At 63.2% G+C, this 23137-nt stretch overlaps 1 protein-coding gene across 5 annotated transcripts in view; it reads right to left on the reverse strand.

Annotated features, from left to right (window-relative positions):
* The window catches only part of UNC5A (unc-5 netrin receptor A), a 95577-nt gene that overhangs the window by 32717 nt on the left and 39723 nt on the right, over positions 1-23137 (reverse strand). For 4 of the 5 annotated variants that reach the window (XM_073355138.1, XM_073355133.1, XM_073355136.1 and 1 more), the window contains one exon: positions 3345-3566. In XM_073355138.1, the coding sequence (XP_073211239.1) occupies positions 3345-3566 (222 nt within the window). Of the gene's footprint in view, positions 1-3344; positions 3567-4286; positions 4352-23137 lie in introns of those variants that run through there. The other variant, XM_073355137.1, reaches the window with a different exon arrangement.

Consider the following 23137-nt stretch of genomic DNA (forward strand, 5'->3'; position numbering starts at 1 on the left):
AGCCACAGCCTCCGGTCGGAAGGGCACTGATCATACAGTTGCTCCAGTACGATTAGGTCAAGCAGGTCCTCTAGCTTGGGCCCCCGCTGTCCACTTGCGGGCATACCCCTGCATCCGGTTGACCAGTCGTAGGTAGGTGACCTCAGGCGTCTTACGCTGACTCAGGAACCTTCTCCGGTACATCTCGGGGGGTCAGCCCAAGCTCACGGAGCAGGGCCTGTTTGAACAGTTCATAGTCCCCTGCCTCCGGCCCTGTCATCCGGCTGTACACCTCCACGGCTTTGGGGTCCAGTAAGGGGGTGAGGAACTGGAGCCTGTCCGCAGGGTCAACCCTGTGCAGCTCACAGGCATTCTCAAAGGCCGTCAGGAAGCTATCTGTGTCCTCCCCCTCCTTCCGCTGGGCCAGGAAGCACTTATCAAAGCTCCTTGCAGTCTTGGGTTCCCCTCCCTCACTGCAGCCGGGGCCCCACTGCTCCTCAGCCTGGCCAGCTCCAGTTCATGCTGTCTCTGCTTCTCTTCATGCTGCCTCTGTTTCTTCTTCTCCTCCTGCTCATGCTTATGTTGCTTCTCCTCATGCTGACGTTGTTTTTCATGATCCTCCAGCTCCCTCATGTTCATCTCCCTCTCCCATTCCAGCCGCCTCCGCTCCAGGGATGGGGAGCTCCGCCGGGAGGATCCCCTGCTGGCTGCCGGGGTCAGGGTGCCCTTGGTATTCGCTGGGCTTCCCCCAACCCCTCCCCCAGGCCTAGGTAGGAAGGATCTCAGGATGTCCTCGGCAGCAGTCTGACCCCTCCCAGCCCGGTCAGGCCCCAGGGCCCACGCTGCGTCTGCCGGGCGGCTTCCCTCAGGGACAGGGATCGGGTCATCCAAGCGATCCCTCTCCTCCAAGTGGGCAATCAGCTGTTCCTTGGTGGACCTCCCGATGCGCAGCCCCCTCTGCCTGCACAGCTCCACCAGGTCGCTCTTCAGGCGTTTAGCGTACATCTCCGTGCTGGCCCCTCGCAGGCCGGGCAGCTTTCCACGGTTTCCAGGAAAAGCCCCTCGTGTGCCAGCCCTTCTTGAGGTCACCACCTCTTTGCCAGGGTCGAGCTGCAGACTCCTCTACCCCTGGGACCACTCACTGCAATCCCCCGGGGGACCCTGTTACTGTAAAAGTCCTTCTCTCTGGTCACACACTCCCAGGGGTTAACCGCCCCCGGAACCGTCTCTCTCTGAATCTTCAGCACGCCTGGTCTCCGTCAATCCCCCTTCGTTTTACTGTTCCCCAGTCACTTACTGCAGGAAGCGCCGTTCACGGGGTGCAGTACATCCCACCGCTGCCACCAGTTGTCACGGAGTGTGGGGGAGTCCAGGCCCTGCACCCCTCTTCCTGGGATCCACTGAGACTCTCAGCCAGCCAGTAAAACAGAAGGTTTATTGGACAACAGGAACACAGTCCACAACAGAGCTTGTGGGTACAACCAGGACCCCTCAGTCAAGTCCTTCTGGGGGAGCAGGGAGCTTAGACCCCAGCCCTGGGGTTCCCTGTGTTCCTCCACCCAGCCCCAAATTGAAACTAAACCCCCCCAGCAGGCTCCCTCCTGCAGCCTCTGTTCACATTCCTGGGCAGAGGTGTCACCTCCCCCTCCCCCTCCCGGCTCAGGTGACAGGCTCTCAGGTCTCCCATCCCCAGGGCACATTCCCAGGTCAACGCTCCCCCCTCCCTGCTGCGTCAGATCCTCACACCCGGCTCCCTCTGACACAGGCTGGCTGTGGCACCAGCCCCCCCCCCCCCCCAGGACCCCTCCTGCCACACACAGGCCTCGCTGACAGCTGCTGTCCCCGCCAGGCTGCAGAGACACCTGCCCTCAGCCCGGGAGAGCCAGCAGCTGCAAGAGCAGATGCAGCCTCCAGCGGGGAGGAGGGACAAGCCCAGGAGGAGGGTGCAAGGACACTGGAGCAGGGCTTCCCCCAGCTGCTCTGTCCAGCCTGGCCTGGGCGCGGCCACCCAGGACACCCCCGAGCAGGGGGCTCCAGAACAAGCCATCCACACCCCGGAGTGGGCACAGTGTGGCCACCCCACGGACTTGGAAGAGGGAGCGGGAGGGGGCAGATGGGAGCCCCGCAGTTTGCAGGCCAGGGACCCCCTGCCGCTGCCTGTGTCCTGCCCCAGTGTGCCGTGCGTGGCACGGCTCTGCACAGAGCAGTCCTTCCACTCCAGGGCCCCCCGTGCTCCGCCCTAGGGCCAGCAGGGGGCAGCGCGGCACTTTGGTGCGGAAAGGCCGATTTCCTGGTTCCCAGGCCCAGCCCCGGTTGTGCAGGGGCTGATGGCACCTCGGATCGTGGGCACTGAGAGATGCCATGGCTGGGGCGGGGCCTTTTTCCCCGGGCAGCTCTGAGTGGGACCGGCCGGGCTGGCATGGCCCGGTTCACAGGGGAGAAGCACAGCGCTGCCATTTAAGGAGACCCTCTGACTCACTGCCCCGGGGGGCTGCCCCACTCCTGGGCACTTACGCATTCACAGTGCAGGCTTCATACCCCCCACAAACCAGCCCAGCCCTGCATGCCAGGACACGGCGCCCCCCAGGCTGTGCAGTGATGGGGCAGAGCCCACCCAGCTGTGCCGTCCTCCAGGCCTGGGCAGCGTCAGGCCAATGAGCCGACAGCAGGCTCTGAGCCAGGGTGTGATGCCCCGCAGTGCACCAAGGAGCTGGAGCATGGCCTGGCTGCCGGCAGGTTCCCTGTGCCACGGGACAGGCCTCGTTCTGCCAGCGAACGCAGGGTCCGGCCAGGTCGGGCCCAGAGCTGGAGCATGGGCTTGACCCGCTGCCTTCCCCATGTAGCCATGGGACGAGCCCAGACACCCACGCATGCCGCACTCCCAGCCCAGCCTCCTCACGACATGGCGCACACACACCCCGGCTCTGCTGCCCTGGGCCTCTCCAAGGCTCTGGGACAGCAACTCCTGGGACTCCTCTCCCCTTAGGGCTCCTCCTTCCAACCCCAGCTCAGCCACCCCCAATCTCCCTCGCCCGGCCCCCACTGCTCCTCCAGCCTGACCGAGGCAGGCATGTCCCGATGTTACAGCCTGGCCACCCTGCACTGGGGGCACGTGTCACGCAGGGACCAGCAAACTCATCTCACTTGTGTCAGATTCACCCCAGACCTGGGGGTGCCTGGAGCCAGTGTCAGATCAGCCCAGCCCTGGCCAGCTCACGAGGTCTCCGATCGGGCACAAGGGGTGCAGGGCACCAGCTCTCCCTGCTTCCGGCCCTGGGCATGGCCAGCTGAAGGGGTTTAGCTGCCCTTGCTGATCCAGCCCCGATGCCCAGGCCCCAGCCCAGCCTGGCTGGCGCTGCCCTTACCGGTGCCCTGATCCGTGCTGCGCTGCGTGACATGCTCGCCCTGGTGCACCCACTCCCCGTTGCACTTGAAGTAGATCTGGGTGGCGGGCGTCGCCCTGCAGGCCAGGCTCACGGGCTTGTTCTTTACAATGTAGACATCTTGGGGTTCCAGCAGGAAGCGGGGCAGCAGGTCCGAAGAGGCCCCCGGCATGGGGTTGGCCACTGTGGCGCTCTGCTGGGCACCTGGCAGGAGAGGAGAGAGGCTCAGAGCCCCCCAGGGACAGGGAGATGGTGCAGGGAGCCAGGCTGCACCCTAGAGTAGCCCCAAGGAGAGCATCTGGGGCAGCACCCAGCCTTTGGAGTCACCAAGTCCAGGGCCAGCAGGGACCCTGGGCTCACCCCATCTGACCGGAGAAGTCACAGGCCAGGGACAACCCAGAATCACTCCTAGAAAAACTCCTCAAATGATGGAGAATCCACCAGGACCTCAGGAAATCCCCTCCCTGTTAAAAATGGGCTGCTACTGCCAGTCTGAACTCATCTGCCTTCAGCTTCCGGCCCCTGGGCCTGCTCAGCCCTTTCCCTGTGGGATGAGGGGCCCATTAGTGAGTATTTGTTGCCCATGTAGGTCCTGACAGACTGAGACCAACTCACCCCACAACTTTCTCTTTGGTAAGCTAGATCGATGAATCCCCTGGAGTCTGTCGTGCTAAGGCGGGTTTCTAACCCCTTCATCATTCCTGGGGCTCGTCTCTGACCCCTCCCCACTTTGCCAACATCCTTCTTGAACTGCGGGCACCACAGTTCAGGTGATTCTCCACCATGGCCCCCGACCTTTTTCAGAGCCCCGCCCCCACCCCCCGGAACGTATGGCCGCCGTTCCTGGCCCCTGGTGTACACAGTTACGTTCAGCCGTGTGCCGTGCAGCGTTCACGAGTGGTCTGGGGGCTCTGTATCACTGACCTGGGCTCTTCACTACGTCCCATGCCCCAGGTTGGATGCCAACTGCCAGCTTTTTCAGGGGTGATTTTATGTCTTCTCCCAGGTCAGTGATGAAGACGTTCCATGGGCAGGGCCAAGAACTGACCCTGCAGGACCCCACTAGCACGCCCCTGCGCCGTGACAACCCCCGTTACAGTTACTTTTGGAGACCCAGTGCATGGCCAGGCTTTAAGCCACCTAATGTGGGCCACTTTCATTTTCTATCATTGTCGTTTTCTAATCAGGACGTCGTGTGGCACCAAGTCTCTGATGTCAACAGGACCCCCTCTGGGAACGGCCCCTGGAATCTCCTGAGCAAAGACACGAAGGGACTTTGGCAGGGTCTGGTTTCCATAACCACACGCTGATTTGCAATCATTACATTCCCTCGCTGGGGCTGGCCTCTCCGCCAGCCCCTCACGTGGAACGCCGTCTGCCCTGCCCAGAGACACATGCAGCTCTGCCGGTGCCAATCCAACCCAACCTGCTGCCCCAGCTCCGCGGTGCCCCTCAATCCCAACACGCAGCCCCCTGCTATCCCACACTGGTTGGGGACACGGCGTTTGCTTTAGCCCAGGATTTTCGCCTGGCAGAGCTCAGTGTGGACGCGAGGCTGCACGGTCTCGCTGTTTTACACCTGTCACCACTGCGGGCTCTGCCACCCTTCCTCAGCTTCGTCTGTGCAGCCCAGCTACGGCGAGGTTCCCAGGGCCGAGAGGCGCGGTGAAAGCGTGACCGCCCCCCCGGGACAGCAAAGCCGGCAGTTACCGAGCGCAGATGCGGGCAACGGGCAGAGAGCACAGTGCCAGGACAGGGGGGTTCACAGACTCCTCCAGGAGCAGGCTCCGGGCAGAGCCTGGAACAAGCCCCCCCAGGACTGGGTCACAGTCCTGAGTACCTGCCTCCTGCTGCCCCAGCCGGCGTGGGGGGGTCACCTGGCTCCATCAGCTGCCCCCACCCTGGCTAATTCATCAGCGCAAAGCCCAGCAGGGTGTGACAAAGTGGGACTGTTCTTGATGTTTCCTCCGAATCGTGTGGGGGTGCCTCAGTTTCCCCTATGCAGTTCTTAAGTATCTAGGGGGTGGGGTAAGGGTGTATGATCACTGCAGAGCCCTAGAGGGCAGGTGTGTGCAGGGGGCTGGACACAGAGAATGGCCAACACCCTGTTTCCTGGCCACTGGTGGCCTGGGCCCTTCCCCCCTGCAAGGTGAGAGCTAAAGGGCTGGAGAACAAAGGAATCCGGTGACCTCCTGGCCCGGGAAAGGGACAAAGCCCAGAGGAGGAGAGGCTGGAGGGATATTCAGTTTGGGGTTGGCTGGGACATGGAGTGAAGGGCAGACGGGGTTGTCTGGCTCACGCCCCCCCAAAATGGACCTGGCTGAGGGGTCCTGTTCTCTGCACCTACAAGCTCTGTGTTAGACCATGTTCCTGTCGTCTAATAAACCTTCTGTTTTACTGGCTGGCTGAGAGTCCCGTCTGACTGCAGAGTTGGGGGGCAGGACCCTCTGGCTTCCCCAGGAGCCCCGTCTGGGCGGACTCGCTGGGGGAAGCGCAGGGAGGGGCAGAGGATGCTGAATGCTCCAAGGTCAGACCCAGGAAGGTGGAAGCTGTGTGAGCTGTGTGTCCTGAAGACAGGCTGCTCACAGAAAGGAGACTTCCCCAGAGTCCTGCCTGGCTTCGTGGGGAGCCTGGGGACTCTGTGACACAGGGCACTCGCTGAACCCGGTTTCACCCCCAGGCTGCACTTAACGTCGTGTGAGCTGCAGGGGCCGCGACTCACTTCTCCAGCACCCACAGCGCTGGGCAGGCACCTGCTCATGCCACCACAGGGAGAGGTCAATGCCCATGCCTGGGCGGTGGAGCCGTGGGGGAGCCGGGCTGTGCTGAGCCTGGAGCAGCATCGGGGATCCCAACATGGGGGCTGCGTAGCTGGACCCCCCGGAGCCCACAGGGAGGAGCTGTTCCTTCACTGGGCAGCTCCTTCCCACCCCAGCAGGGAACTGGCCCCACCAGCCTAGGGAGGGGGCTCAGGAATGTCTGAGAGCCCCTGGGTGACAGGGCTGGAGTGGGGCATGGGATGCCCATCGCTAAGAGACCTGCACCTGGCCCCTCCCCTGACCCTCACGCAGCAAACATCTGTTCCTGGACACCCCCAGTCAGCCCATGCCTGCACCTGGACACTCCCCACCCCCCCGCACAGCACACTACCTCTCCCCCTTGGCCTGACCCCAGGGAACAGGAGTCTGGTGCTGCCCCAGCCAGGGGGGCATCCGTCTGTCTGTCCCCACAGCCCAGCCCAGCCCCCCCTGCACGCACCAGGCCACCCCGCGGGCTGCCCAAGCCAGGGTCCTTGGCTGCAAGGGAGTCCCGCGGCCCAGCCCAGCCCGGCGTTCTCAGCCCCAGCTGGCTGTCAGCGCCAGGCCCTAGCTCAGACTCCCTAAAAACAGCCCTGCTGCGGGCAGGCCTGCGGGGAGCCGGGTGCCGTGGGGACAGAGCCCTTCCCTCCGGTGCCGGAGAAAATGCCCCAGCCAGCATTGCCAGCGTGGGTGGTGCGGAGGGCACGGGGGAGCACAGTGCCCCACACAGCCACCAGCCTGGGGCCGGGCTCTGGGTTCCCGTCCGGGGGGTGCCTGGGCAGGGGGCAGGCTGGGCACGGAGCACGGGCAGGTGCCTATGGGGCAGAGCGCGCCGTCTGTCCCTAGTGAGGGGAAGCTGTTTGCCTCACCCTGAAAGCAATGCCTGGGCCGGGGGGTCCCTGGGGGGATGGGGGAGTCGGGCCGAGAGATGGAGCTGGGCTCTACCACGGGGCTAAGAATGGGTGACGGGGGGGGGGGGGGATCCAGTACCCAGGACCCCCCCATCTGGCTGCCTCCCCTCCAGTCAGCCCCCCGCCCCGGAAAGAGTTACTAAAACTGCCCTAAGCGGTTGATTAACAAATGATAAACTAGCGATTGTGGCTCCGAGCTGTAATTGCTGCTGCTAATTGGCTGGTTAGGATTTAATCAGCAATTACATGGAGTGCAGGGCAGTAATTAGATGCCTCCTTGCACAGGCCCTGGATCCAGCCCCTGTTCTCCTCAATCACGCACAGTCACTCAGAGGGGCCTGGGGCTGCACACACAGATGATGGGGGCCTAGAGTTGGGATACAGGAGGGTATACAGAGAGCCGGGGGGGGGGGGGGAGCACAGACAGGCTGGGGACAGGGTGGGGATGCACAAATGGGGGGTCAGGACAGGGGTGCACAGATGGGGTGGGGCATGGAAGGGGCACACAGACAGGTTGGGGGAAGGACGGGGGTGCACAGATGGGGTGGGGGCATGGAAGGGGCACACAGACAGGTTGGGGGAAGGACGGGGGTTCACAGATGGGGAGGGGGCATGGAAGGGGCACACAGACAGGTTGGGGGCAGGACAGGGGTGCACAGATGGGGAGGGGGCATGGAAGGGGCACACAGACAGGTTGGGGGCAGGACAGGGGTGCACAGATGGGGAGGGGGCATGGAAGGGGCACACAGACAGGTTGGGGGCAGGACAGGGGTGCACAGATGGGGTGGGGGCATGGAAGGGGCACACAGACAGGCAGAGAGCACAGTGCCAGGACAGGGGGGTTCACAGACTCCTCCAGGAGCAGGCTCCGGGCAGAGCCTGGAACAAGCCCCCCCAGGGCTGGGTCACAGTCCTGAGTAGCTGCCTCCTGCTGCCCCAGCCGGCGTGGGGGGTCACCTGGCTCCATCAGCTGCCCCCACCCTGGCTAATTCATCAGCGCAAAGCCCAGCAGGGTGTGACGAAGTGGGACTCTTCTTAATGTTTCCTCTGAATAATGTGGGGGTGCCTCAGTTTCCCCTAGGCAGATGGGGAGGGGGCATAGAGGGGGGCACACAGACAGGGGCAGGCCAGGGGTGCACAGATGGGGTGGGGGCATGGAAGGGGCACACAGACAGGTTGGAGGCAGGACGGGGGTGCACAGATGGGGAGGGGGCAAAGTGGGCATGCACATAGGGGGCAGGAAGGGGAGACTTCCCTGCAGTATATTTGTCTTTGCCCCTTTGCTGCGTTTGCCCCCAGCTCCCCATGGGGCGGCAGGCCATGGGGAGGGCTCTGAAGCAGCAAGGGGCCTGTCCCTGCCCCTCGGACACGTTGCTTGTGGGGCTGGTGGGCTGGGCTGGGCTGTGTGGGCGGCGCTGCCCCCTGCTGCCCCAGGCGCTGAATGGAAACGGGCAGCATGAGCCACGTGGCAGGGCCCAGCTACAGGGCGACGCCGAGCGGGGTGCATTGGCGGGCAAGGCCCGTTATCGATCCTGATGCTGCCCGAGCCCCCCAGCCTCAGAACAGTCTGTGCTGGCTGGGACGGGGGGGGGGGGGGGGGCGGACAGCACGGGCAGTGCCAGGGACAGCTGTGCATAGTGGGAACGCTCAACTCCCCCCCTGTGGCCCCTGGGCCAAGCCTGAATGTCACGGGGTCCCCGGGCGATGCTCTGGAACTGCTCCCCACGAAGCCAGGCAGGACTCTGGGGAGTCTCCTCTCGGGGGGCAGCCTGTCTGCAGGACACACAGCTCACCCGGCTTCCACCTCCCTGGGTCTGACCTCGGAGCATTCAGCCTCCTCTGCCCCTCCCTGCGCTTCCCACAGCGAGTCCACCCAGTTGGGGTCCTGGGGAAGCCAGAGGGTCCTGCCCCCCAACTCCGCAGTCAGACGGGACTCTCAGCCAGCCAGTAAAACAGAAGGTTTATTAGACGACAGGAACAAGGTCTAACACAGAGCTTGTAGGTGCAGAGAACAGGACCCCTCAGCTGGGTCCATTTTGGGGGGCAGTGAGCCAGACAACCCCGTCTGCCCTTCACTCCTCGTCCCCAGCCAGCCCCAAACTGAAACTCCCTCCAGCCCCTCCTCCTCTGGGCTTTGTCCCTTTCCTGGGCCAGGAGGTCACCGGATTCCTTTGTTCTCCAACCCTTTAGCTCTCACCTTGCAGGGGGGGAAGGGCCCAGGCCATCAGTGGCCAGGATACAGGGTGTCGGCCATTGTCTGTGTCCAGACCCCTGCACACACCTGCCCTCTAGGGCTCTGCAACAATCATACACCCTCATCCCACCCCCTAGAGACTTAAGAACTGCCTAGGGGATGGCATGCAGAACGCAATGCCATCCACAGCCTCAGAAACAACTCTGACATCATAATCAAAAAGGCTGACAAAGGAGGTGCTGTTGTCATCATGAATAGGTCGGAATATGAACAAGAGGCTGCTCGGCAGCTCTCCAACACGAGTTTCTACAAGCCATTACCCTCTGATCCCACTGAGAGTTACCAAAAGCAACTACAGCATTTGCTCAAGAAACTTCCTGAAAAAGCACAAGATCAAATCCGCACAGAGACACCCCTGGAGCCCCGACCTGGGATATTCTATCTACTACCCAAGATCCATAAACCTGGAAATCCTGGGCGCCCCCTGACAGCAGGATTGTCTGGCTATGTAGACTCCCTCCTCAGGCCCTACGCTACCAGCACTCCCAGCGACCTTCGAGACACCACTGACTTCCTGAGGAAACTTCAATCCATCGGTGATCTTCCTGATAACACCATCCTGGCCACTATGGACGTAGAAGCCCTCTACACCAACATTCCACACAAAGATGGACTACAAGCCGTCAAGAACACTATCCCCGATAATGTCACGGCTAACCTGGTGGCTGAACTTTGTGACTTTGTCCTTACCCATTAACTATTTTACATTTGGGGACAATGTATACCTTCAGATCAGCGGCACTGCTATGGGTACCCGCATGGCCCCACAGGATGCCAACATTTTTATGGCTGATTTAGAACAACGCTTCCTCAGCTCTTGTCCCCTAACGCCCCTACTCTACTTGCGCTATATTGATGACATCTTCATCATCTGGACCCATGGAAAAGAATTGAGGAATTCCACCATGATTTCAACAACTTCCATCCCACCATCAACCTCAGCCTGGTCCAGTCCACACAAGAGATCCACTTCCTGGACACTACAGTGCTAATAAACAATGGTCACATAAACACCACCCTATACCGGAAACCTACTGACCGCTATTCCTACCTACATGCCTCCAGCTTTCACCCTGACCACACCACACGATCCATCGTCTACAGCCAAGCTCTGTGATACAACCGCATTTGCTCCAACCCCTCAGACAGAGACAAACACCTGCAAGATCTCTGTCAAGCATTCTTACAACTACAATACCCACCTGCAGAAGTGAAGAAACAGATTGACAGAGCCAGAAGAGTTCCCAGAAGTTACCTACTACAGGACAGGCCTAACAAAGAAAATAACAGAACGCCACTAGCCATCACCTTCAGCCCCCAACTAAAACCCCTCCAACGCATTATTAAGGATCTACAACCTATCCTAAAGGATGACCCAACACTCTCACAAATCTTGGGAGACAGGCCAGTCTTTGCCTACAGACAGCCCCCCAACCTGAAGCAAATACTCACCAGTAACCACATACCACACAACAGAACCACTAACCCAGGAACCTATCCTTGCAACAAAGCCCGTTGCCAACTGTGCCCACATATCTATTCAGGGGACACCATCACAGGGCCTAATAACATCAGCCACACTATCAGAGGCTCGTTCACCTGCAGATCCACCAATGTGATATATGCCATCATGTGCCAGCAATGCCCCTCTGCCATGTACATTGGTCAAACTGGACAGTCTCTACGTAAAAGAATAAATGGACACAAATCAGATGTCAAGAATTATAACATTCATAAACCAGTCGGAGAACACTTCAATCTCTCTGGTCACACAATCACAGACATGAAGGTCGCTATCTTAAAACAAAAAAACTTCAAATCCAGACTCCAGCGAGAAACTGCTGAATTGGAATTCATTTGCAAATTGGATACTATTAATTTAGGCTTAAATAGAGACTGGGAGTGGCTAAGTCATTATGCAAGGTAGCCTATTTCCCCTTGTTTTTTCCTAACCCCCCCCAGACGTTCTGGTTAAACTTGGATTTAAACTTGGAGAGTGGTCAGTTTGGATGAGCTATTGCCAGCAGGAGAGTGAGTTTGTGTGTGTGTGTGTCCCCGGGAATAAAAAAGGGGGGGGGGGGGGAGAAAGCCTGGATTTGTGCTGGACATGGCCCACCTTGATTACCATGCACATTGTAGGGAGAGTGGTCACTTTGGATGAGCTATTACCAGCAGGAGAGTGAGTTTGTGTGTGTATGGGGGTGGGGGGGTGAGAAAGCCTGGATTTGTGCTGGAAATGGCCCACCTTGATTATCATGACAGGTTTCAGAGTAACAGCCGTGTTTGTCTGTATTCGCAAAAAGAAAAGGAGGACTTGTGGCACCTTAGAGACTAACCAATTTATTTGAGCATGAGCTTTCGTGAGCAACAGCTCACTTCATTGGATGCTCACGAAAGCTCATGCTCAAATAAATTGGTTAGTCTCTAAGGTGCCACAAGTCCTCCTTTTCTCCTTGATTATCATGCACATTGTAAAGAGAGTGGTCACTTTGGATGGGCTATTACCAGCAGGAGAGTGAGTTTGTGTGGGGGGGGGGGGTGGAGGGTGAGAAAACCTGGATTTATGCTGGAAATGGCCCAACTTGATGATCACTTTAGATAAGCTATTACCAGCAGGACAGTGGGGTGGGAGGAGGTATTGTTTCATGATCTCTGTGTGTCTATAATGTCTGCTGCGGTTTCCACGGTACGCATCTGATGAAGTGAGCTGTAGCTCACGAAAGCTTATGCTCAAATAAATTGGTTAGTCTCTAAGGTGCCACAAGTCCTCCTTTTCTTTTTGCCTAGGGGAAACTGAGGCACCCCCACACGATTCAGAGGAACCATTAAGAACAGTCGGTGAGGATGTGACGCAGCAGGGAGGGGGGAGTGTTGACCTGGGAATGTGCCCTGGGGATGGGAGACCTGAGAGCCTGTCACCTGAGCCAGGAGGGGGAGGAAGAGGTAACACCTCTGCCCAGGAATGTGAACAAAGGCTGCAGAAGGGAACCTGCTGGGGGGGGGGTTAGTTTCAGTTTGGGGCTGGGTGGAGGAACGCAGGGAACTCCAGGGCTGGGGTCAAAGCTCCCTGCCCCCCAGAAGGACTTGACTGAGGGGTCCTGGGGGTACCCACAAGCTCTGTTTTGGACTGTGTTCCTGTTGTCCAATAAACCTTCTGTTTTACTGGCTGGCTGAGAGGCTCAGTGAATCCCAGGAAGAGGGGTGCAGGGCCCGGACTCCCCCACACTCCGTGACACAGTCCCACTTCGTCACACATGCAACATAACAAGATGAATAAACCCCACTTCCTCACACTGAGCCAAGAGCAGCCCGGCCCAAGGGGTCGGCCCAGCGGGGGCAGAGGCAAGTCCAGATGCGCCCTGTGGCCCAAGGACCCTGCTCCAGTTTGGGCTGAGCCAGGCCCAGCAGGGGCAGCCGGGGACATCCCCAAGCCCCCCAGGAACACCCAGCCTGGTGGGGCGCCTGCTCTGGGATCTCTCGTCCCTCTGGAAAGGGCTCTGCCGAGGCAGCCCGGGTGGGGGGAGCCGGGCACCTGGCCCTGCAGGAGAGCTCTCCTCAGGCTGCTCCCCGACCGACCGGCCACGGGAGGCCTGCGCTGAGCCGGCTGCCCGCAGCCCTGCCCGCTCCGCCAGCCGGCCCCCCCGGGAGGGGACGCTGCTGGAGCAGAACCAGCAGCTCCCCGCTCCCAGCTGCGAGCCCCGGCCCTGCCACCCACGCATGTCTGCCACCAGGCGAGGCAAGTCACTGCAGCTAATTTCCACGGAGACATAAGCAGCAGCCCTAACGCGCGGTAATCCCCATCAGCACTCCACAGCCTCACCGGCAATTCATTCAATTAACCCCCCTGTTCTGGGGAGAAAGGCATTTCCTAGTCACAGATTTAACGACCCCCAGCTGCAGCCTGGGAAGCCGGGGACTCAGCCGCACGCACGCACACTGCGGTTTCACCCACATGTACACACACTGCTGGCTTACACGCACACACACGCACACACACGCACCCATGCACACTGTGATCTCACACGCACGCCCACTGTGATCTCTCTCACACACACACACACTCTACGATCTCACACGCACACACACACTGCAGTTTCACCCATACGTACACACACTGCTGTCTCACATGCACTGCAGTCTCACACATGCTGTGACGAAGTGGGACTGTTCTTGATGTTTCCTCCGAATCGTGTGGGGGTGCCTCAGTTTCCCCTATGCAGTTCTTAAGTATCTAGGGGGTGGGGTAAGGGTGTATGATCACTGCAGAGCCCTAGAGGGCAGGTGTGTGCAGGGGGCTGGACACAGAGAATGGCCGACACCCTGTTTCCTGGCCACTGGTGGCCTGGGCCCTTCCCCCCTGCAAGGTGAGAGCTGAAGGGCTGGAGAACAAAGGAATCCGGTGACCTCCTGGCCCAGGGAAAGGGACAAAGCCCAGAGGAGGAGGGGCTGGAGGGAGTTTCAGTTTGGGGCTGGCTGGGACATGGAGTGAAGGGCAGACGGGGTGTCTGGCTCCCTGCCCCCCAAAATGGACCCAGCTGAGGGGTCCTGTTCTCTGCACCTACAAGCTCTGTGTTAGACCATGTTCCTGTGGTCAAATAAACCTCTGTTTTACTGGCTGGCTGAGAGTCCCGTCTGACTGCGGAGTTGGGGGGCAGGACCCTCTGGCCCCCCCAGGACCCCGCCTGGGCGGACTCGCTGGGGGGAAGCGCACGGAGGGGCGGAGGAGGCTGAATGCTCCGAGGTCAGACCTGGGAAGGTGGAGCCGGGTGAGCTGTGTGTCCTGCAGACAGGCTGCCCCCGAGAGGAGACTTCCCCAGAGTCCTGCCTGGCTTCCTGCGGAGCAGCTCCCGAGCATCGCCCAGGGACTCCGGGACACATGCACACACACGGTGGTGTGGTCTCACACATGCACACTGCACGCAGGCCGCACTGCATGTCAAGTGACCAGAAAACACGCACCCTGCAGCCACCTGTTGCAAAGCACACACTACACATTAAACACGCGGGCACACCCATGCGCCCAGCACTGCCCAGCCAGAGCCCCAGACGTTCTCCTGCTCGGGCCAAGCAGCTGGCGAGTTACAGCCAGGTGCAAACCCAGTCACAAAGGTTTCAGTCAGCACAGCCGTAAAAGAACCTCAGCCCCGCCGGGCTGTGCCTGGCTCCCCAGGCTAACGGGCCAGTTGTTCTCCAGGGAGTGGGGCTTTGCTCACATGTGACATGAGTTTAGCAGTCTCTGCTCTAAGTCCCCACTGGACATCCAGCCACATCACTTAGACCAGTCCCCCAACGTAGCTCAGGAGAAACCCAGGCTGGGCTGGCAGCGGGGCTGAGGGGACCAGTGGAGCTGCCGGGGGGAGCCCAGGGCCCAAGCCAAGGAACTGCCCCAAATCCCTCCCAGAGCCAACCTGCCAGAAAACCTCCGGGTTGGATTTGCAGATTGCCAGCGACGGAGGCTCCCACGTGCCCGGTCAGTGGCTCTGGTGGTCATGGACCCAGTAACGTGGGTCTCTCACCGGCTGGTGCTGGGACCTTGGCCCTAGCTCAGCACGGGGGCTGGGCTTCCACAGCTACCTTCTCATGGCACGCAGCCGTCACGGGGTGGGCTCAGCTACCAGTGGCAGGGCAGCAGGATGGCAGTGCTGGGCACATGGACCCCACCCACACAGGGCTCAGCCAGCCACCCACAGCTCACAGGCACACACATTCCTGCGGGCAGTGCCAGTCAGGGGAGCCCCATGGCTCCCAGACCAGCTTGTTGGCATCTCCCAGGCTCTGTCCTTGCTGCTCCCTGGAGACATGGCTCCTGGCAGCAGCCCCAGGCAGGGGGGTGCAGGGGGGCACCTGGTTGCTGCCCAGGGGAACGGACTCAGGTGGGACACGCGCCCAGTGTGGGAGGCGCCAGTCTCAGGATGTGCAGCTGGCAGAGGACCCGGCCTCATCAGGCCAGAGCTGCCCCCCCAATGTGGGGTTCCAGGTTCGCGTGGGGCTGGCACTGGAGAGGGCTTTGCCCAGAAACAGATGAATGGCTGTGCCAGCGGCCCAGCACTCCCAAGAGACCCTCCAATAACAACCCTCCTCACGCTGCCCCGTTGGCCCCCCTTCGGCCCCAGTGCTTAGCCAAGAGTGGCAGCCTGGCGGGGCTGTTCCCGTTGGGACAAGTCAGTGCGAGGAGTCTGCCTGCTCCAGGGGATACTGTGTAGCCACGAGGAACAGGCATTCAGACCCCGTTCCCTGGGACCAAACAGCCGCCCCCTCGCTATCCCCACACCCGCCCCTCCGGCAGGCTCTGTGCCCAAAGAGCTGCTCACTCTCACCCCTGCTTAGCTCACCCCGCCCGGCTGCAGCCCAGTCCTGGCCCCTGCCCTGGCACCCAGGGAACCCCTCTGCCCGCAGGCTCCGCTCCCTCCCCCAGCTGTTCTCACTACATAAAGGAGCTTGATCACCCTTCCCTGAGCCTGCAGGAGGGGGCTGGGCTCCCACTGACTTAATGAGGCCTGGGATTGTCTCTGGAGCTGACACACCTGGTGGCAGAACAAGCCCAAATCCCAGGGGTGCTGCAAGATCCCTGCAACATCCTGCACCGCCCTCCAGCAGCACTCCGGGTCCCTCGCTCCAGTCCACAGACGGGGGCTGGGGGTGGGACCTCGTGTGGGACCATCTTCTGCGGGGGGAGAGCCAGGGCCACACGGCTCCCCGCAGGGCTGGGCCAGGTACTCCCAGCGGGCCAGCTAACGGCCAGGTGGGACAGATATTCCCGCCCCCCCGGGACCACCACAGCCACGACCACCCTACCAACAACCCTCTAGTCACCACAAGAAACCTCCAGCCGCGCCTGGCACGACGGGGCCCTGATTCGGGCGGAGAGCGGAGGCGGCTCTAACCCGGGCGGCTAGCGCCAAGCTCGAGGGCCCCGCGAGGGAAAGCCGCTGCCCCCTGCTGTGGGGTGACAGGGAGGGTGCCCCATGCTGGGCACTGCCCCACGTGGTCCCCGCTCGCCCTGGCGTTGGGCCCCAGCTCTGATTGGCTCTTCCTCCCAGCTCACCTGCCTCTGAGTCGCCATGGGAACAGGCTAGATGCTGTTGATGTCACCTTGGCGATAAATGTGAGCCGGGTTCCCTGCTGAGAGGAGGGGGTGGGTGGGGGTGGGGGTGTGTGTGTGTGTGTGTGTGGGGATGGAGAGGGCGGTGGGGCTGGCTCCAGAGCCTGGCGTGTGCGCTGCCCGCTGCTGATCTCTTCCATGCCAGGCTCAGGTAGGTGGAGCAGCCTGGCACTGGCAGCTAAATGGGTAACGGGGGGTGGGAGCCACTCTCAGCCCCTGCCAGGGCTAACGAGGGCAGCTCCAGCCTTAACGAAGTGAGGGGAAGAGAGTACCCCGCAGAGCCCAGCTCCCTGCCCACTGAGTGCTGGAGCCAGATGGGGCAGGAGGGACCAGTGCATGCCAGTCTATGAGGATCTGCCCTCCCCAGTGCAGCAAAAGACCCCCCACCATATCCCATTCCCAGCCCCCTCCTTAACCCTTGCAAACTTGCCCCAGTCACTCCCCCGGCCCTGCCCCCTTGCTGCCCCACAGGCTCCCCTCTGAACGGGCATCTCCATGCCCACCCGCATGGGGTGCCCGCCCCCATCCGGAGCTGCTGCTCCTTTGAAGATCTGCACTGAGCTGGCAATGCTGCCCACGAGCACAAGGCAGGGCCCATGGTGCTGGGCTGGACCCACTGGCTCCTTTTGCCAGGGGGAGGTGGCAAGACCTCCCCATTTCCCATTCATGCACTGCCCCCAGCATGCGGTGAGTGCCCAGCCACACACAGCACCAGCGGCCTCACCGGGCGGGGCGGGGGGGGTCCCCTGTGCTCCTCACTGCACAGAAACCTAATTATCCCTTGGCCCTGGGAACAGGCACCCGCCAGCCTAGACACAGCCCAGGAGCTGGGCCCAGGACCCTGCACCCTGGCCCAGCCCAGCCCAGCCCAGCCCCACTTCCCTCTCCCAGGGGCCAGGCAGCCTGAGGGCAGGAGGGGGATGGGACCCCAGACCCTGCTCCCCCTGCCCATGGCTGCTGCCCCCTCCCCTGCCTGGTCCCGCCAGCTGCTGCTCCACCCTCCTTTGTGCCTGCAGTGAGGGCTGGGCAGAGGCCCCACTGTGGGGCAGGGGCCTGGAGCTGCAGCCCCATGGGAGAGAGATTCAGCCCCCAGCAGGGCCTGAGGCCAGCAGGACAGGGCCAGCTCGTGCCCCAGCCTGCTCTGGCTCCAGCCACCCCCTCTCCAGTGCCGGGCTCTGGTGTCTACAGCTCGCTCCAGCCTGCGTCACCTCCTGGCTCACACGCTGGGGGATCCCAGCCCAGCCTGCCCCTGCCCCTCTGCCCGCAGCATGTGGCAGGGGCCGACCGGCCCCCGCCTGCCCATCGGTCAGTCCCTCGTGCTCCCAGCCAGGCTGCCTAGCGGCTAACGCCGGAGCACGTGGCTGCGTGTCCTCAGCCGGCCTTGGCCGCCTCCCTGGTGAGCAGCTGCCATGGAGCTGGCCCAGCGCTGCCTGCAACCCCCACGCCCTCCCCCGCAGGCCTCGGCCAGGGCCAGCATCGCTGCCGGCGCCCCACGGCCCTCCGCACAGACAGGCCCCAGAGCTCGGCTCCAGCATTTCCCTGTGTGGGGCTGGCCCCACACTGACCCTCCTGGCCCTGGGAATGGGGCCCGCGGGAGACGGGCTGGCAGCAAAGGGGGCGGGTGAAAGGCTGGTGCTGCAGGGGGTCAGCGTTATGCATGGCCAGGCTGCTCCGTGGGGCAGCGGGGCAGGCAGCACGGACGGCGGAGGAGGCCCTCTGCTGGCTGACATGGGAGCCATGACCGGTGCGCCCCCCCCGCCCCCCACCCCCAAGGGGGGGACAGCTACGCACAGCGCCAAGGGGATGCCTCGGGGGCAGGTCACTTCCAGGAGCCCACAAAGCTCCTGGTGCCAGAACTGCCCAGGGCACTGCTCCCACCTGCCCCCCGCCCGCCTGGCTTCCGCCTGGCCCCTGGGGGCTGGTGCCCGGGGCCAGGGCTGAGCTCTGGGTGGGAGGACTCAGCCCAGGATGGCAGCAAGGGCCGGGCACTGTCCATGGTGCTGAGGCTGGGGGGAAGGAGCCCTGGGAGCTGCCAGACCTGCCCCTGTCCAGCCAGCTGGAGGTGGGCACATGGCCAGAGCCAAGCGGGAGCTCGTTGGAGGCAGCCGTGCCAGGCGGCGAGAGCGTATCCTCTGCAGTCTGGCTGCTGGCACCACGTGGCCCCCTGAGCTCCCACCCGCCAGGGCTCCAGGGACAAGTGGGGCTGCCCCGGGCTCCGGCCTAGGCCGCTGGCTGAGCACCAGGGACGGGGCTCCCCGGCTCTGCAGCTCATCTCCAAAGCCCGGGGAGGAACAAGCCGCCAGGCACTGGGAGCTCCGGCGGGACGGGGTCCTCACGCACACACGCTCCCTGCAACAACCTCCCGGGGACAGGCAGACACCGGCGGGGCAGCGGGCAGAAGGGGCTGGGGGAACGGGCCCTGGGTGAGGCGCAGCGTGGGACCGGTGGGAGCTGCTCCTTGGCACCGCAGCACCACACTGGGGATCCAGGCCTGGGGGGGGAAGAAGGGCTGCCCCACCCCAGTAGATAACGTTGGATCACTAAGGGGAGGCGGTGGGCCCAGGGCTCCCCCTCTCAGAGAGAACCCTGGGGGCTGCAGGCAGGGCAGGGAGCGCAGCACCCCAGCCCAGCCTTCCCCAGGGTCCCCCAGCATCCCTACCCATGGCCAAGGGCATCACTGTGTGTGGGATGGGCCAGTCCCCCGCAGCTCAGTTGGGCTCTCGGGAGGGAGAGCAAAGAGACGGGGGTGGGCAGAAGGGTCAGGGAAGGACGTGGGTAGAGCAGACAGATGCACAGGTTGTCAGACAGACAGACAGACAGGGGATGGGCTATGTGGGGGGGCAGCCCCCACCCTGGCTCACGAGGCCACTTCCAGTAGAAAATAAACTAGCCCGGGGAGCAGGAGCAAGGGGGTGGGGGCAGACCAGGGGTCAGCGCCAGGAGCACAGCGGGCCCCTCGGGGGAGCCTAGATGGGGCGACCAGCTCTCCGGGGCAGGGCTGCACCATGCAAAGCAGGGGGTGGGCGGGTGTGTGCCTTACACAGAGTGTGTGTTTGTGTGTCCTTGTGCATACACACTTGTACAGACAGTGCGTGTGTGTGTCTGGGTGCAGGTCCGTCTGCACGCAGGCTTGTAGGTGTGTGTCCGGGTGCGTCTACGCTTATACAGACCGTCCGGGTGTGTGTCCAGGCGTGTGTGTCCGGGTGTGTGTCCAGGCGTGTGTGTCCGGGTGCGTCTATGCTTATACAGACCGTCCGGGCGTGTGTGTCCGGGCGTGTGTGTGTGCTTTTACAGACAGTCCGGGTGTGTGTCCAGGCGTGTGTGTCCAGGCCTGTGTGTCCGGGTGTGTGTCCAGGCGTGTGTGTGTGCTTTTACAGACAGTCCGGGTGTGTGTCCGGGCATGTGTGTCCGGGCGTGTGTGTGCTTTTACAGACAGTGTGTATGTGCATGCTAGTGCAGCGTGCGTGTTACACAGCGTGGGTGCCGGGTTGCACACGTGGCACAAGTGTTAGCCAGCCTGTGTGTGTGCCAGGTTGCACGTACAGCGCGTGTGCATTACACAGCATGGACGCAGGCTTGCACAGATGGTGTGTACGGGCACATTACACGAGGGCACGTGCGTGTTACACAGCGTGGGTGCCGGGCTGCACAGGTGGCGTGTGCACGTGAGTTACACACCGCGTGCGAGCGCGGACACCGGAGGGAACAGGCGCCGTCTCTCCGCGGCACTGACGCGGGCAGGGCCTGGGCCTGGAACCTCCCACGGTCCCTGCTCGGCAGCAGCTGTCGGCGGAGACGAGAGCCGGTTCCCTGTCCCCCGGGGCCCTGCAGGGCCCTGCGCTGGGGCGGCTCTCGGAGACGTGGCTTTTCTCGCTTTCTGCCAGACTGGCCGGGTCAGTCAGCTCAGCTCCGCGGGGCCCCAGTGACCCAGCCGACACCCGGCCCCACCAACCGCTGTGCCGGGCAGGGAGCCTGCAGATGCCATCGCGGGCCCAGCACAAGGGGCCTGGCTGCAACACGCCTGCCCCAGGCCTGGGCACGGGCTGGGCACCACTCAGCCAGACGCCGCACGAAATGGGAGTGAGGGGGCAGCTGGGGGGAGCAGCACCTCTGTCCTGGGGCATGGCCTGGGACTCCAGCCCCTGAGCTCTATCTCCCGTCTGCCCCCCCCAGCCTCACTCCCCAGCCACAGGGACAAGCCCAGGAGGGGTTCCCTGAGCTCCAGACCGGCTGGGGGCGGGATGCAGAGCTGGGAGCCCGAGGGCAATGGGGCCACTGGGAGGGACACGCAGCCACCTCCCCACAGACATGGCGGGGCCGTGCCAACCCTCCCACCCGGGCCACGCCACCCCTCCCCCCATATTCCCCAGGCACCCTTTCAAGTCGCAGCGGGTTTCCCAGCGGGTGAATGAAGTTGCCAGCTGGAGCCCCATAAATCCAGCAGCGCCCGCCTGGCACTCCGCCGCAAGGCACGACGGGTCCCACTTTACCAGCATGTGGCCCGTGCCCCGCCAGCAGGTAATCAAAGCCCTAATTGCAGCTGATGGCACCATCCTTACTCGGGGGGGGGGGCTGCCCCCTCATGCCCGGCCCCCAGGGAGAACACAGAGCAGCCAGCGCCAGCCACAGGCCTCCTGCCACCCCAGACGCCCCGGGGGTCTTTGTCTCCAGGTCCAGGAGCCTGGTGCCAGGACCGTGCCCCACACCTTGCCTCCTCCCAGCTGGGACCCGCCGGGCACAGACACTGTCCAGAGGGGTCCCAGCGCCCACCGCGGGCAGGGGATCCCCTCCCCCACAGCCAGCGCCCCCACCGTGCCCTGCTGGGAGCTCCCCCACAGCCAGCGCCTCTGCCCACCCCCAGTGCCCTGCTCCTCTCTGTCTGGCCAGGGGATCCACCCGCCAAGGCCAAGCCATTGGGTGGGCACATGCGGACCTCCCCTCTTCCCAACAAGCGGGTACCACGGAGCCCCCTCCCCCCCCACTCCACGTCTCCGCAGGGCCGTGCCCCGCCCGCCTGCCCTCCTAGTCCGGCCCGCTCGGGGTGCTGCGGCCTGGCACCGCCCAGCCCCCGCCCCGACGCCTCCTTCCCAGAGCCTCCCGCCCCGCAGCGCCTCCCTCTGGAGCCACACGCTCCTGCCGCCTCCCGGCACCTGCGCCACGATCGGGAGCCGCCTGGAGCCGGCCGGGCACAGGGCAGGCTGGGGGCGAGGGCCGGGCCGTGACCTCCTGCAGCGGGGCACTGCGCTGCCCCCCGTGTCCCCCCACGGACGCCCACAGCCGGATCAGAGGCACCCCTTGGAAACAACCACATGGGGCAGCCCCTTCCCCCCCCGGCATCCCAGGCAGCGTCTGCCAGGCCGCGACGGGACCCGCTCTCTGCTCCAGCTGCGGGCACTCGGCCCGCACGCAGCATGCCAGGGAGGCTGGCACCCAGCTTGCCACTCAGGTGTCACACGAGAGGGCAGGGACATGCCAGGCTGAGCTGCCCAGTGCCAATCCCACCCAGGCCGAGCTCCAAGACAGGCAGCTGCCAAGGGCGGCCTTTCGAGGGGGCTGTCAGGCCTTGGCGAGCCAGGGCTTGGCAGGCAGGCTGCTGGCAGGGCTGGGGGCCAGGCACCAGCCAAGGCCAGGGAGCTCCCCTGGCCTGCTGGCCCAGCTCCAACAGGGCTTGTGCCAGGGCAGCTTCCCGACTGCATTGTCCCCCGCCCCGGCTCTGCAAGCTGCTCGGCTGCGCTGCTCCGGGGCTGGCAGCAAACGGGGGCAGGGCACTGGCAGGAGCAGGACCCCCCCCCACAGGGCAGGAGGGCAGCGCTCCAGGGGGCTGCACATCACAGAGCAGGCGGCCCAGCGGGGATGTTACATTACCACAGTGCAGGCTCACAAGATCTCCCCTCCCAGAGCCACAACCAGAACCCAGGAGTCCTGACGCCCAGCCCCCTGCTCCCTCCCCTACATAAGCGCAGGAGAGGGCTATTCGGCAGCGGGCGCAGGCTAGATTCATGAGCCGTGGGGAGAGGCTGGGCTCTAGGGGCAGCGCCGGGCCAGGGAAACACGGGGGCCATACCAGACCCACGTAAGGATGGGCCCCTCTGGAGCACGGAGGCTGGGTTTGGTCTGGGGCAGGGAGCCCAGGGCCAGGCAGGAGTGTTGGCTACTCTCTCATGCCCCATGGCACCGTACCCTGGCACTGCCATGAACCCACAAACAATCCTGGGCATGTGGCAATGGGCAGGTACCCACCGCTCCTGCGCCCCCGCCACGTGCCAGCCAGCAGGACCCAGGCCAGGAGCAGGGCTGCTGCCCTGGGACGGCCAAGCCCACTGTGGGTTTGCTGGAGGAGCAGGGGAGTTGCCCAGGAGAGTGGCCCACTTGGCCCTTGATGTGACGCCAGGCCGATGCTGGGGTCCCCACCCCAGGGGCTCCCTGGTGAAGGCTGGCGGCAGGCGTCTCCTTGGCCGGACATCACTCCACCCATGAGCCCGCCGGCACCTGGCTGTGACGGGCACCACTCAGGGCTGCCAGTGCTGAGACGTGGGCATCTGAGCTCCCCACACAGCCCATGCACTACTGCCCACAGCACCCCCACAGCCAGCAACCCCCGCTCCCCATGAGCCAGCACCCCTGCCTGGCTCCCCACTGCACATCCCCAGCCAGTGCCCCGCTCCCCACAGCACCCCCACAGCCAGTGCCCCCTGCTCCCCACTGCACCG

This window comes from Lepidochelys kempii, chromosome 8, assembly GCF_965140265.1.
Source record: "Lepidochelys kempii isolate rLepKem1 chromosome 8, rLepKem1.hap2, whole genome shotgun sequence".
Taxonomy (NCBI): Eukaryota; Metazoa; Chordata; order Testudines; family Cheloniidae; genus Lepidochelys; species Lepidochelys kempii.